Source organism: Gopherus evgoodei, chromosome 13 (assembly GCF_007399415.2).
Source record: "Gopherus evgoodei ecotype Sinaloan lineage chromosome 13, rGopEvg1_v1.p, whole genome shotgun sequence".
NCBI classification, from domain to species: domain Eukaryota; kingdom Metazoa; phylum Chordata; order Testudines; family Testudinidae; genus Gopherus; species Gopherus evgoodei.
This window is the reverse complement of record NC_044334.1, coordinates 4,246,003-4,261,916: the sequence shown is the minus strand read 5'-3', so window position 1 is coordinate 4,261,916 and position 15,914 is coordinate 4,246,003. Positions and strand designations below refer to the sequence as shown.

General features: G+C 45.3%; 1 protein-coding gene across 5 annotated transcripts in view; it reads right to left on the bottom strand.

Annotated features, from left to right (window-relative positions):
- CORO1C (coronin 1C) overlaps nucleotides 1–14,847 on the bottom strand; it is a 76,453-nt gene extending 61,606 nt beyond the window's left edge. For 3 of the 5 annotated variants that reach the window (XM_030583334.1, XM_030583333.1, XM_030583335.1), the window contains exon 1: nucleotides 6,963–7,055. Coding sequence is in view for 1 of the 5 variants with exons in the window: in XM_030583328.1 (XP_030439188.1) it covers nucleotides 12,490–13,939 (1,450 nt within the window). In the remaining 4 variants the exon portion in view is untranslated. Of the gene's footprint in view, nucleotides 1–6,962; nucleotides 7,058–12,489 lie in introns of those variants that run through there. The other 2 variants (XM_030583328.1, XM_030583329.1) reach the window with 2 other exon arrangements.
- Between the last annotated feature and the right edge of the window lie 1,067 nt (nucleotides 14,848–15,914).

Below are 15,914 nucleotides of genomic sequence, written 5' to 3'. Positions count from 1 at the left end.
TAACTATGGCAACAGTACAGAGGACAGGATGTGCGGGGGGGGGTCTATAATTTTAAATATTTTGATCAAGAATGACTTGAAGTCTCATTTCTACAGACAACTTGTCCCAGGGACTGTGTGTGTTGCTTAGGTGAAGAAGGATGTAAAGAGCTTTCAAAAGAATCTTGAGCAAGAGCCTTTGAAAGCAGTGGTTGCGGGGGAGGGGGAGAATGGGGGAAATGGTTTTCTTTAAGACAGACTACTGAACATCCACAAAATGCTAGGTCATAGCCATGGCATCATTTGGAGGAAGTCACATCAATTCCAAACTGGCATTAGACCCACAGGATGTGTATAGAAACCACATATTATACCGGAGAGCTAATGAGCCCCAGTCATGGACCAGGATGCCATTGTTCAGGATGCTCAACAAACAGAACAAAAAGATGGTCCCTGTCCCAGAGAGCTTACAATCTAAGAAATGAGAGAACAGATGGATACAAATAGACAGGGAAGTACAAGGAAACAGTGAGATCATAGTGATTATAACTCAGGTAAAATTGAAAGGTAACTGGAATCACAAATCCATTCTTAAAGACAAGGTTAAACTTTAGAATCAGATGTGAACCAACAAAAGCCAGAAAATTCCAGGCAAACGCTGTGTTGAGGACGGAGTTAGCAATCACATTAGACGCCCTTGTTTTTAATCAGTTTGACTCACAACCATTTTAATTTCATTCCCATTGCTTTTTTTTAAAGCGGATGACAGAAGGAGAAAAGAAGGAAAAACTAATTATAATGGATTAAGAGATCCAGCTCACTGACAAAAATCATTCTGATTCTTCCAAACACAGGATACTATGCACCATCACAGGGACTCCCAGCTATGTTCAGACCAGATGTAGCCTTTCACCACACACCAGAATGCCTCCTACAGAACCATTACATCAATCCATTGCAAAGATAGTGTGCATAGTTTTAAAAAGATATTATAATCTGGATGAGAAACAGAATTTGTAGTTCTTGAACTGCAGACCAATTATTCCAACTGCAGAATTAAAACAGTCCAAAAAAGTGCAATTAAAAGATTCTTCCTTCCTTCCAGACACCCCACCACCCCAAAATAAACTCAGGCAACTCAACCTTGGGATATGATGCCTTGAAAAGTTACAGAAATTCTCATTCCGTTCCTTGTTGGCCCTTCCTTTAAACTGCAGATTTAACTTTACCTTATTTAATTCAAGCTTATGCTGTCTCCTGACTTATTTTTTTGGATGCATTAACATCAGCCAAAATGGGGGGCGGAGGGAGGGATTCACAGCTCATTTTTAAAGTTTTTTTCTACTTTATTTTTAATATTAGAAATTCAGGCCTTGTCTATCTTGGAAGACTTAGGACTAGTGACACCCTAGAAGTCAAGAAGGGTTTTTTAGTCATTGTTTACATTGTTCACCCTTTAACTTCAATGACTAATTAACATTTTGGATAAAGGACATCTATGTCAAAGATTGAGCAAACACCATTGTACATCACTATTGCATGCAGAGATCCTGCATAGTTTCTAGTCACTTCACATTGCTTCATTACTTACATACAGTATATGTACATTTTGTAAGTAACAAACCACACCTAGCTACGTCTTCACTACCCACCATATTGGCGGGTAGCAATCGATTGCTCGGGGATCGATATATCGCGTCTCATCTAGACACGATATATCAATCCCCGAACGCGCTTATATCGATTCCATAACTCCACCAACCCAAACGGAGTTGCGGAATCGACAGGGGGAGCCGCGGACATCGATCCCGCGCCGTGAGGACGGTGAGTAATTCGATCTTAGATACTTCGACTTCAGCTACGTTATTCACGTAGCTGAAGTTGCGTATCTGAGATCGATTTTCCCCTGTAGTGTAGACCAGCCCATACTAACATAACTGCTGATGCTTTAAAAAATAAACAGAGCTTTACAGAGCTTCTCACATCTGGGTCACTGGCTAATCCTGATCATAGCAGTAGTGACCAGGAGAGACTACTATCTGCCATCTGTTCAGTGGCCAATATGAAAAGAGTTGGATGGTCTCAGTAGATTTCCTACTGGATCGTTATGAACTTCTCATAAACCAGAATAGCCCCCTTTTAGGGATCTCCAAGACTAAAGATATAGCTGCCCAAGTGCGCTCTCTAGAACAGAGTTCTGAGACAATGATGAGGCATCTTGGACCTGTCACTGCTGTACCTGTGAGGCAGACACCTTTCATGAGCATCGCTGTCACTTTTTAAAGCCAATCAAAAGTCAAGGACTAAAATTTAAAACTTTTTTAAAAAATTAAATTGTTTTATTTAAGTTTGTCAATATGAGCATGGCATGAATTAAACTCATCCTAAAGAGGATTCAGATTGGTCAGAGAATAGACAGGAACTACCTAATGGCATACTAAATGCATCTAGAATAACCAACTTTCAAAAAGCAGCCAGCCTGAGTCACTTTCAGTTAACCTAAGTCTATATTATCTTAGTTCTGCTATCAAGAGCTAATCCTAATAACTTCAGCATCACTTGCCCTTTCTCAATTATAGCACTACAAAGAAACATCAGTTCACATTTCGCCAGCCTGGAGCAGCTGACATTCTGATTCTTGAAACAGTTGATGTGGTTGTGGATTTTAAACAAGCAGTTTCTAACCAACCTGACTCAGTAGTCAGTCGCCACAAGGCAAATGGGTTCAAGTTTTGTGCGTGTGTGTGTGTGCGTGCGCGTGTAGGGCGGGAGGGAGGGGGGAGTTCAGGAGAAACACAGTACTTTATAATTTTGTTCATATACACTTAAAGATTTTAAACTAGGGCACTTCAACCCCTCAGTGACTTACTGTTCCACTACATCCTTAAGGAGGCACTGAAATATTCATAAAAAAATGTTAAGCCTAAACAAATACAAAAATATATATTTAAAAATAAGAAGAATGTGCCTGTGAGTTTGCATGAAACGACATTCTTAACTCTGGGAGTGGTGCACTGATGACTTCACCAAGCAGAAAACTCAGGCCAGGAAGTGTTTTGCTCATGTCCTCAAAATAGGAAGCCGGCACCCAATCTCATTTTATTCTACCAAGGCAACAGTGAAATTGAAAACAGTCACTTACATGCTCTTGCAACTAAAATGCAATGTTGTGCTTAAATGGGACATTTTATGAAGTCGTCATTAAAATCTTTAAGCTAACTGATTGTTAAGCGTATATATCCTTCAACTTCACTGTGCTATATCACTAAGGAAAGCAGATATTTTATTCTTTGGAGCATTCCATTTCATTGCTATTACACTGAATCTCTGCCTCGTGCTTGGAGTGAATCCCAGAAGTGACAGATGCAATAAGCATGAAGATTTAACTTGAAAAACCCAATGATGTTTGAAAAGGCAGCTCACTAGAAGACAAAGTAATCCCAACACAGTACATAAAAAAGAGACACAAATGCTGATTAAAGCAATCTGTGTGCAAGGCTACAAATGACCATTAAAAATTTACCATTACGAAGAGTGATATCGAAAACAAGCACAAGGCACATACTCCCGTATGCTTATTACGGGTTGCTGGGTCTTACTGTAGCTATTGCAAATACACAAAAAATAAACGTGCTTTGGCTTTGTCACAACAGTACTTGATCTTTTACCTCTGTAGTGTGCACACAACCTTTAGCAAACATGAATATTAGCTGTAACAAGATGTGTCAGCGAGCGTATAGCAATCTGATTTTCTCTTCAGTGCATGAAAGCATTTCAAAGCTTGCTGTTAAAATTCACTTTCATACATCCCCTAAGGTATTTGCCATTTTCTCTAGCCACACATCCCTATTACATATTGGCATATTTAAATCCTATGGCATTGCACTGTGTCAATTCACACAGCTTTCCCCAACCTCCAATGTGCACACATGGCTTCTACTATCATGCTCTTCTCTACATGTTTATGTAAATAGAGGTTAACTTCAAATAGTTTATCTATAACCCATCCAAAGGCTAAGCAAGGACTGGCATTAGTAAATGGGCTGCATCAGTTAATAGTTTTCAAAAAAACAAGTTATCTTATGTGTTGCTAATATCTTAGGCCTGATTATGCAAACCTGCATGCATAGTTCCAACAGCTCTACTTGTGTATGCATTTCCAGGATTGAGACTTTAGATTAATAATACCAAAAAATCCAACCACTAATGTAGATCAACTGTTTTGAACAATAAGTGCACCAATCATTTTTACTTTTGTTTCCAGCCAGCTTCTAGTCAATTTCGTTATGAGGTTCTCATGCACTGTCACAATACTGCATTGTCTGCAGTTGAAACACTACAATGGAATGTTTATTTGTTTAAAAATGGTAGCTATTGTATTTTGATTTATTGGAAATATTTCTAATGATCTTTAATTTTGTAGAAGCTTTTTTTTAATAAAGCAGAAATTGGGACCAACAATTGACACCCCTTTAATTCCAATCTTTCACTTGGCTGCATTCACAGAAAGTACCTTTTGGTAAGGGAACAACACCCAGGGACACTCTTCACATAGTTTTGCGCTTTCCTTAGCTTTCAAGAGGATTTAGAATAGGCATCAATATGGCATGACATCTACTACACCAACACAATACAACATAAACTTAAGGAAAATGTCTTAACACTTGATCATCTCTCCCCCTCTATGACATTACACAGCAGCAACAAAAGAGCCTTCCACAGGGTGACATACACGTTATGTGGAGTTGACTAATACCTCTGCTTGTACATAGTCAACAATCTGAAGAACAAAAGAATCAGATTTCTTCTAACATACTAATATATGTCATCCCTTAAGCCTGAGGTATGTATGGCTCAGAATGCATCATCATGAGCAAACTGCAATGCAAAACTCATGTGTGAAAGATGTACAGGGGGAAAAAGGCTGGACTTTCTACCAAGAGGGGCCAAGGTTGTGTGTCCAATTTTTTAAATCAAGATTGGATGTTTTTTCTAAAAGATATGCCTAGGAATTTGGGGCTAGTTCTACAGCCTGCCTTATACAACTCCAACTAGATCACAATGGTCCCTTCTGGCCTTGGACTCTAGGAGTTTATGAATTTGCACCACATAGCCCTTTCTTTCTTAAAGAGCCACTCATTCTCCTTCTGTCCTCCAAGAGGAAGGTCAGAAATCAACCTGCCAAGTCTCACTTATCTATACGAAGCCTTCATTGTGAATTAATTTTAAGTAATATTTTATAGCAGAATCCTTCTCCCTAAGAGAGATGCAGTGTGTTCAACGAGATGTTTAAAAGCTCACTGATACTTTTCAGAAATCTCCCCTATTCAGAATCTCCGCAGGGCCATTAGCTGTGACAGCATCCCACCTTTAAAATATGGAAAGATCTTCAATGTTCACAGCTAGACCAGCCTGGCCTGCAGTGAGGATGCACACAGAAAGATCTCATTCAATTTCAGCAGCAAATATTAAGCATCTCATTTATCAGAGCTCAGTCTCCAAAAACCTCCCTTTGTTTCCCTTGGTCAGCAGAGAACCTACATCCTCTTGTTTGTCCCTGCTATTAGCCATTCCCAGCTTTGTCCTTATAATACATACAAGCTAAACCCGGCGGAAGACATGCTTTGCCTCAGCACATACAGTATCGGTCTCCTCCCTCACCCATTATAGTAGAGTGAACGCTCCTAAAGCCCCCAACCCAAAGACACACAGACAGCTCCAGCCCCAGCCCGCCCACATTTGCAACCTGTTTAAACACCAAACCCTTACGTGCCTCTGGCTCCTAGCCCACCCCAACAAACCCATCCAGCTTCCCCGGCCCCTGCAGCCAGCGATCACCCCACCAGCCCCAGTTCCCCCAAGCCTCCACCTTCTCACCCACCTCCCTCTTCCCCACCCAGCACCCAGCTCCCGCCCCCAGATCTCTCTTCACCAGCCAGCTCCCACACCCGGCACCCGGCTCCTTCTTCCCCCCCCGGCACCCTGCATCCAGCTCCCTCTTCCCTAGCCAGCTCCCGCCCCCAGATCTCTGTGCCCCAGTCAGCACCCACACCCTGCTCCCTCCTCCTCACCCCACTACACGCAGCGCCCACCCCACCCTGCTCCATGCAGCGCCCACCCCACCCTGCTCCCTCCTCCCCACGCAGCTACACGCAGCGCCCACCCCACCCTGCTCCCTCCTCCTCACCCCACTACACGCAGCGCCCACCCCACCCTGCTCCCCCCTCCCCACGCAGCTCCACGCAGCGCCCACCCCACCCACACCCTGCTCCCTCCTCCTCACCCCACTACACGCAGCGCCCACCCCACCCTGCTCCCTCCTCCCCACGCAGCTACACGCAGCGCCCACCCCACCCTGCTCCCTCCTCCTCACCCCACTACACGCAGCGCCCACCCCACCCTGCTCCCCCCTCCCCACGCAGCTCCACGCAGCGCCCACCCCACCCACACCCTGCTCCCTCCTCCTCACCCCACTACACGCAGCGCCCACCCCACCCTGCTCCCTCTTCCCCACGCAGCTCCACGCAGCGCCCACCCCACCCTGCTCCATGCAGCGCCCACCCCACCCTGCTCCCTCCTCCCCACGCAGCTACACGCAGCGCCCACCCCACCCTGCTCCCTCCTCCTCACCCCACTACACGCAGCGCCCACCCCACCCTGCTCCATGCAGCGCCCACCCCACCCTGCTCCCTCCTCCCCACGCAGCTACACGCAGCGCCCACCCCACCCTGCTCCCTCCTCCCCACGCAGCTACACGCAGCGCCCACCCCACCCTGCTCCCTCCTCCTCACCCCACTACACGCAGCGCCCACCCCACCCCACCCTGCTCCCTCTTCCCCACGCAGCTACACGCAGCGCCCACCCCACCCTGCTCCACGCAGCGCCCACCCCACCCTGCTCCCCACCCAGCTACACGCAGCGCCCACCCCACCCTGCTCCCCCCTCCCCACGCAGCAACGCGCCCCGCCCCGCGCCCCACTCACCGCCCAGTGCCCGTCCGCCGCGCTACGCCCGCTCCTCAGCCCAGCGGAGCCGCCTACTGCCGCCGCCCGATTCCGACTGACCACGGCGTGGGGGGCGGGCGCCAGCGCCGACACAGGCCACGCCCCCGAGTCCGGACACGCCCCTTTCCGCACACACGAGCCCCGCCTCTCAGGCCCGAACGGAAACAGAGCGGCAGCCCGAACAGCCAATCGCAGCGCGGGGCGGCCACATTGCGGGCGCGGGGAATGCTGCTGCCCCACCCCCACCAGGCTGGCGCGCCCACGGGGCGGAGCCAGGCAGCAACCCCTCCCCCTCCCAGGCCGTCCATCGCCTCAGGGACCCGGCAGCCGCCACCTTCCGACCCGGCCGGTGCCCTCTGCTCCGCCAGCAGGGGCCGCTCTGCTGACAGGCCGCCCACTCACAGACTCCGCCCCCGCTGCCCCGCCACAGCCTGTACCCGCCCCGCCTCGCGGTGCCCAACCGCCACCCGCCGCGCGCTGGGCCCTGCCCGCCCGCCTGCCGGCCGGGCCCGTCACTACAGCGACAGACACAGGAACTGGCAGGTGCACCACAGCAACGGACACAAAGCCCATGGCAATGGACGCGCACCCCAGAGGAGCGATGGACGCGCACCCCAGAGGAGCGATGGACGCGCACCCCATGGCAATGGATATGCACCCCAGGGTGATGGATGTGCACCCAAGGGCAACGGACGCGCACCCCATGGCAATGGATATGCACCCCAGGGTGATGGATGTGCACCCCAGAGGAGCAACGGAGCGCACCCAAGGGAGATGGACGGGCACTCCATGGCAATGGATGTGCACCCCAGCGGAGCAACAGATGCACACCCCAGGGCGATGGACAGGCACCCCATGGGCAATGCACCCCAGCGGAGCAACGGACGTGCACCCAAGGGCAATGGACGCGCACCCCAGAGGAGCAACGGACGCGCACACCCCAGGGCGATGGATGCGCACCCCATGGCAATGGATGTGCACCCCAGAGGAGCAATGGACACACACCCCAGGGCGATGGATGTGCACCCCAGAAGAGCAACGGACACACACCTAAAGGCGATGGACGCGCACCCCATGGCAATGGATGTGCACCCCAGAGGAGCAACGGACGCGCACCTGGGACAGATGGTCATACACACCCCATGGCAATGGATGCGCGCACAAAGAAGCAATGGATATGTGCCTATAAGAGCAATGACTACAAACCAACGTGGGATCACCATTAAAGGGAAACGTGGGCCCCAGTCCTGCTGGCATCTTCTGACTTTTAGGGGCATCACTGTGTACCCATGCCACTCCCTGGCTGCTGCCATGTTTGCATGCAATAACCCCCATAACTGAACCCATGCTTGTAACTATCCAAACCTGACAGACCAGTGCATGAAATCCAGCACACACACCCAGCAAAGTGAAAGATGAAAATAATGGACTTATTCTACATTAAAAGAAAATTTAACTCCATTAGTAATTCTACTTGGTTTTGCCCTATACAACGTTGCAGGCATGTTAAATTCTTCATATGGTGGCTGTGAAAGTAGCTTTCTATCAAATCGAGTAAAAATAAACTGATCTGAGAGATGCTCACAGATCCCAAATGACTATTGAATAACACTTTGCAGTGAGAAACAAGGAAGCCAGCTGTCTTAAAACCCAAAGATTTCCTCTGCCTGGCCTTAAAATAAATTACATTTTTTGAATGTTGGCATCACTTAGGTACAGAACTTTTATCTCTGTTGTTCAGTGAAATAACCTAGAATAGTGATTTACTAGATCAACACTACTGACTTCAGTGCAGACAAACAACAACATAATGTAACTTCCAAGGTTTTATTTTTCTGTTACTGCAAGGCACACTATGCGTAGACAAATTATGGTGTTTATATTGCTCACATTGCTCAGAATGCTTCCAAAAAAAAGACCAATTTGTGCTCTTTATATCATTGGAAAATATTGACCGAATTTGGCTGCTTACAATTAGACACTTAAATAAGTGATTTGATTTTCAGAAGGGCTGACTACCCAGTTCTCATTAACATCACTCAAGTTTGAAAAATGTCCCCCAATTCACTGATGCACTGGGATAAGAACACTGTAAAATAAAGTGGTCCATTTTGTGCCACATCTTACAGACCCCAGGAGTTTTATTTGTAAACGATATACATGGCGCATGACAGATAAAGATGTAAGACATGCAAAGAGAGTCTCAGCAGAGACGAATTCATCACAGCTTCTGCTGGCTTGGCTAGGTCACAGTTGGCAGAAACCCTAGGGGACACAGTAGCTCCAAATCAAAACAAACAAATATATAAAACCTGACAAAAGTTTAACCACAGCTTCAGTAAGTGGAAAGGTCTCCTTCATTGTAAACACCACCACATTGCTAATACAGTAGCTACTCCACTGAAAAAATAGGTTTAAAATTGGGTGCATCCCTGCTGTGAGCTGCCTTCAGTGTCTTAACAGTTTGGGAGCAAGATCTTGCTTCTGAAATCCAGCCTAGCACATTTCCCCTATACTCTCATCCACAAAAATCCCTTAATCATCAAAAATAAGAAACACTAACAAAGCAATTTAGCACTACCTAAGTAACAATTTTTGTCTTTAATACAGGGAAACCTGAAATGGTTGTAATTTAGGAAACAAGATAATTCTCACTCTGTGTAGCAGCATTAGATCTCTCTTCATATGCTGTGGTCTTTAGTATACAGTAGATATGTTATATCAAATGGTGAAGATAGCTTCATTAAAGTGATTAAACAGCCTTATTTTGATGGAGCATTTCGGTTCTTGTCTTATGTTCAGGAGCAGCCAAGATAAAACAGTATACAACAGCTCTTGAATGTAGTAGAACAGCTATGCATCTCAATGAAACACTGTCCTGTGGTGATCTCTTCCCCAGACCTAGCTGAGCATTTGTTCAGTGAGAGACAGAGAGAAACCTCTTTTGTTTGGCCTCATGATTCATTCAGTTCTTGACCAGAAAGGGGAGCTATAGAATTATGCAATGACGATAATAATAACTAGCACAATATGAGTCTGATCTGATTAAAAAAGGGAATTCAGGAGTGTGCACAGTAGCATGTGTCCCTCAGGACAGGGAAGGAGGATGAATGTGTGGATTAAAGCACAGGACTGCAAGTCATGAGTGCTGGGTTTTATTCCCAGCTCTGCTACTGCCTTGCTGCATGGCCGTGGGCATGTCCCTTCACCTCTCTGTGACTTAGTTTTCCAGGTGTAAAGTGGGGATAATAATATTGACCTGCTTTACAAGGGTGTTATGACAGTCTGTTGCAGTGAATGGAGTGATATAATTAATGCATTGCTTGTAAGGGGAAATGCTTGGATGGAAAGTACTGTAGAGTGCAAAGTACCAATAAACAGAGTACTAGTAATTGTGTTCAGGGTAGTTATTAATGAAAGACTATTGTTCCAAATCACTTACAAGTACATTATATAAAAAGGCTTTATGTTATGTACATACACAATTGTGTAATATATTACTCACAATATTTATCTACAGATATATAGAGAGAGATATATAGATATATTCAGTATATTTTTGTTTCACCTCCATTGTAGTGGTTTGTTCAAGATTTATTTTTCCTTTTTATAATGTTTCAGTCCTAATTCCTAATTAAAATGTTAGGACACTAAATAAAAAAGCTGCAATTAATTGCAACAGATGGGGTTTTCTTTGTTGCCTGTCTCAGACATAACAGATGATTAACTATAGAGAGGCAGGCCAGAAAGAAGAACCAAAACAAAAAAAAAGAGAGAGAGGAGAAAAAGCAGAATTCTATTATGAAATGAATAACTTGGGACCAATATTTCCTCTTGTGTTAAATAGTAAAAAGAATTAAGCCAGGCTCTGCATTGTAAATACAGGCTTTTGGAAATGAACAGTAATGTGTGGATTTAACAGTATTATTCCTGTAGCATTTCTTGTTATATTTGTCACATTTGAAATCTACATCCTGATTATTCAACCTATTTTGAATTCTTTTGTCATCTCCTCTCTTTTCACTCACTTCTGTTAAAGGTCCCATTACAAAAGCTGCAAGAAAGTCAGAAAAAGGAGACGAATGCAGCCAAAATCCTTGCCATCAGCCAGGGTCTGCCTGGGTCAGGTGGGTGCACTTCTTTTAAATATTAATTCCTCTATGTGTTTATTTTTGGTTCTGGAACAGTTAGATTATGAACATGGCACAATGGAGGGCCACTATTCCATATCCATAGCTAAAACTAGTGTTCCTGTAAGACAACTTACTGCATCTACCAGCAGTTTCTGTTCCCCAAAATGCTGATGTAAACATTATTTCAGAATGAATTTAAAAGCCAGATGCTCCATACTCCTTAGTCAGATAAAACTCCCATGGAGTGGTGGATTGGGGCTTTAAACCCAAGTGCCCTGAGAGGGATCAGTATCAGGGATGCTTGGTGTACTTAACCCAAGTCTTTCAAGTTGTTGATAATTTGCAGTTAATACACATTTCATTTTGCACCTATTTGTTTGATATTTTCCCTGGAACCTGGCATGATGTGGCTATAAACACTAAACCATTATTTCCCAAGAGTATGAGCTTGCTCTCCCCTGCTTTGTACCTCGAGTTCCCATTCTGATTAAGGTTTCCACCCTTTAAGTGACAATATAACGTGCAAGGCGGGGTGGGGGGAGATCCAGACCTATTTTTAAATTAAACATTTATTAATTGAAAAATATTCAAGGTTAACATAGATTTCCAATGTCTTAAAATGTGACTTTTCCCATAGGAAAATGTACAATAACCCACCAGATCATCAGTAGTCTGGTTATATGAACTATGCAGCATAGGTCTTCAACACACCTACAAACATACATCTTTACTTTTAGTTTGATGTCTGTCTAACCAAGGTCTGTTTTTACACTTTTACTGGTTTCATTTTAACAATGTAAGCTTGCCCACAGCTTCAGGCTAGTATAGTCTTACTCCTCAAGAGAGCAATACAGCCAAGTCACACCACAAGAGTAAAAGAACCTAAGGAAAAAAACTGCATCTTATATCAACAGGAGAAAATTAATCAAAATATTGGTTCAGAGAGACAGTAGCAAGTGTCAACATGGGGAAGTGAATGAAAGAACAGCAGCAAAGAGCATGTAGTTGATGAAGAGCACTCTATAAGAGCTAGATATTATTATTCAGTGAAACCTTTGTATAGCAAACCCCCCTTTTCACAAAACAACTTAACTGTAAGTGGCAGTTTTACTAAACTCTGCATTGAAACAATTTCGGATTTTCATTCTACCTTACTATAGGGGTTTGCTAGATCCCAGTTTGCTATGTGTTGCTCAATATTAATCAGGTAGCTATTTCCTGAAGGGGGTCACCAACACATTTCATCAGACTCATCTTAGCCTGGAACCACCACCACCTGTGGTTTATTTTAAACTGAGCACTGCAATTCAAAGCTATAAACACAGAGAAGTATTCTGAAATCCTGCCCCCCCCGCAGAGTTGCCACGGCTCACCTTTTCTGGCTGTACTGTGCGGAGGTGCTGATACTTTGCCTTCTGCAGACTTCTGCCTTTCGAAAGTTTTCTTCACATCTGCAACTTTAAGCACTTTTTCATCCTCTTGATTTTCCTCCCTCTTTGGCTCCTGCTGAGCTGGGCCCCCTCCTGGGATCCTTTCTCCAATGACTTTAGTTGCACTATCTGGAAATGTAGCTTCTGGCTGGTTTTTGCTAGAAGTAGCCCTATCATGTGGTTTCTGTAGCACCTCTGACATTGTTACAGTCTCACTGAAACTCAGTGCCAGACCAGTTTGTAACCTGGTTGACGGGGCTTTTGAGGAGTTTTGCTGGCTGTTTGAATCAGATACCACTGAATCTGCCTCACCTCTGAGGTCTTCTCCACTCTCAGGGTGAAGGACCTGGCTGTCATTCTCTCTCGAATCTCCAGCAACCAGAGCACAATCTGAAATTGCTGAGACCATTATCTCAAGGCTCTTCACTACCTGCTTATCTTTATCAAGCTTTCCTGCTGGATCCTTTTCACCAGTTTGACCATTGGGGCAGTGGTCTGCAGCGCTTTCAGTCAGAGAGGAAAAATTAACTGTCTGCCTAAAGTTTCCACCTAGATTGTTGCTTTCCCAGAGGGTATGTGAAGCAGATTGCACTGTTCTGGTCTCTTTGCTTTGCAATGTACAATCCATCACCATGGCTTTTTGCTCCCTGCTATCTGACCTGCTCTGGACGCTGGGTTTATTTTCCTCTGAAGGAGAGTTCAGTGTCAGCTTGTTAACTTGTCTGCTCTCTATGCTACTCTCTGAGTCCGACCGGCTTATCTGCTTCTTCAGTGTTCCTTGAAAAGTGTTGATCATATTTACACTTCCAGCTGCAGCCTGCTCTGTCCCTTGATAACTTTCCTGGTGGCTGGCATTTCTCCGGATCAGAGGCAACTTGTACTCTGTCATTTCCTTTCTCCCTTCAGGTTCCATGTGGAAAAATGGGTTAATTGTTCCCTCTTGGCTGGAGATATTGATTTCAGCTTTCTCCAGCCTATAAACAGTGTTTGCCTTCCTGCTTTCAGCCTCATCTCCCAAACACCGCTGTCCAAACTGCATTTCAAACACCTCTGAAGAGACTTCACCTTCCATACCTTTCCCACCTGCTTTGGTCACGGTTCGCTTTTTAGAGAATGACTGCTCTGCCATCAGTCCCTGGGTCCCTCTCTCACACACTCCTCTGCTTATTTGTAACTTCTTGGTGGAAACATGCACATCATAATCAGTGCCCTTGAGCTCATCTCTCTCCGTTTGGAGTCCCAGGCCCTCATAGCCAACTTGCTTCTTACTCAACAAAACATAATCTTCGCACTTCATCTTGGAGGTTTTGCTGGAGGGAGGAGAGTCTCTCCTTCTCATCTTACCTTTGTCATCAAGTAAATATCCAGAGCGGTGCCAGGTAGAGGCTTCCATCACTAGCAGCTCAGTGCTTTTAATCACTTATCCAAATGCTTTGAAACGGACAGACTGAGCTCTCTCCCCACTTTGGGTCTCCCCAGAGTTTTCACCACCACCTTCTCTTTATTTCACTCCTCAGTGAGACTGGACGCAGCTTGGAAACCTCCGTTACTAGGTTATGGGAATCAGCATTATTCAGAATCACAGATGCCAGAGGTGGAAAACACATATTGAGACGATTGAGTCTGTTCTCTGTGGCAGGGCAGGATGTCGTCTCCTGATGATGGAGGGGGTCAGGATTGATATTACACTTGACATTCGCCAGACTTATCCTACCTGAGCAGGCACAACTACATCCAAAGTCCACTGGCTTCTAATTTGTTGGTGCATAACACTTGACATGCATGATTTGCTATATATCGGTGTTCTCCTCCAGTTAATCTCCCTCTTTTCCCCAACTGTGATAGTAATTTCTGGCGATTCCCTATGGTTTCCCTTTGGTGGCTGATCTTGCTGCAATCCCCACAGCTGCTTTCATGGTTATTTACAGTCACATAATTTGTTGTTGTTCATCTGTGCTGGATCATCTTCTGTCAACTGTTCTGTGGCTTTTAGAGAGATCTTGGCAATATATGTCCACGCCCCTGGTTCATTTTCTAGTGCTTTAACATGAGCCTCTGTCACAAACCCCTTCTACCCAAATGCTTCTTCCTTGGAAGCTGATGCAGGGACCTTGGTCTGGATCACAGCGTACTTGGGAAAGATACTGTATACACAAAGTATTTAGGGCAGAGACAGATTGGCTGGAATTATCTGCAGGAATATGTTATTGTTAAGTGAATTACTGTGTCATCAAAGTATTCCAGAGATAAACAGAGAAGCCCAACACCATCCTCAGAAATAAGATTCCATTAATAGACTAAAAAACACACAACTTATCAAAAAAACCCTTACTAAAGTTTTGGGCATTGCTAAACAAACCTTCATGCAGAAAGTTCCTCTCTCCAGACTACAGTTCTGCCAAACAAGTGCCTGTAAACTCTCTTGAGAATGAGGCAGAAGGGAGGGGAAGGAGAGATTTTTAAAGAGTCCTAACCATTTATATACAGTCCCAAATGCCTGAGATTTTCACTAATGGTGAACATGGCATGCCACCAATGACCTACTTCCCTCCCATAGGCTCTTCCCAGCTCTTTGCCTTTTAGGGTGTGCTAAGTGTTGGGCTTCTCTATTTGTATCTCACTCAGAATCGCAAGTGGGAATATTAAAAAAAGCACTAGAAATACATCAGTCCCGTAGCTGTGTGAGCAACTGTGCATTATGCATACAGAACTCTCTCCATATCCTCAACGGTTACTTGCCGACGTGGTATATTCAGTCTATGGCTGGGCAAGGCTGAGACTTATATGTTCTGTCCTCCTTGTCTGTGCCTATTTACTGCTGGAGACTAAGCCAAAGAGCAGGGTAGAGGTACCTCTGAAAGTCGGCCAAATGCAAAGCACGAGCAGTCTGGAAATAGGGCCCCAAGATATGTTTATTTAACAGTGGAAGTTCAGGGGACTTTTTAAAAATGATTTGATTGCTGGCAAAAGGTGCCAGATTGACAGGTCTGGAGGCTGCAATCCTGAGCTTATCCCCAGATCAGGCACAGGTCAGGGAAAGCTTCCCCCACATGGGCACCTGCCACCAGCCTTCCTCTTCACCTGCAGGGATCAGTTCTAGAAGCAGGAGCACAGCTAGTTCTTCATGTCCCTTTTAATCTTTGGCCTCTGAGCTGAAACTGCCAATGAGAGGGCCAGTTAGTGCCAGTGACTTCTGCAAGGTGGCCACTTGTCCGCTAGGACCTGAAACAGAGATGTCCCACCCCCTTTACACAAGCCGCCTGACAGCCATCAAAAGTAATAACTTCCCGTCACCGCCATCCCAAGCCAGATCTGACCCAATGACCTAGAAGTGAAAGGCTCCATTATCCACATCATCATCATCAGCC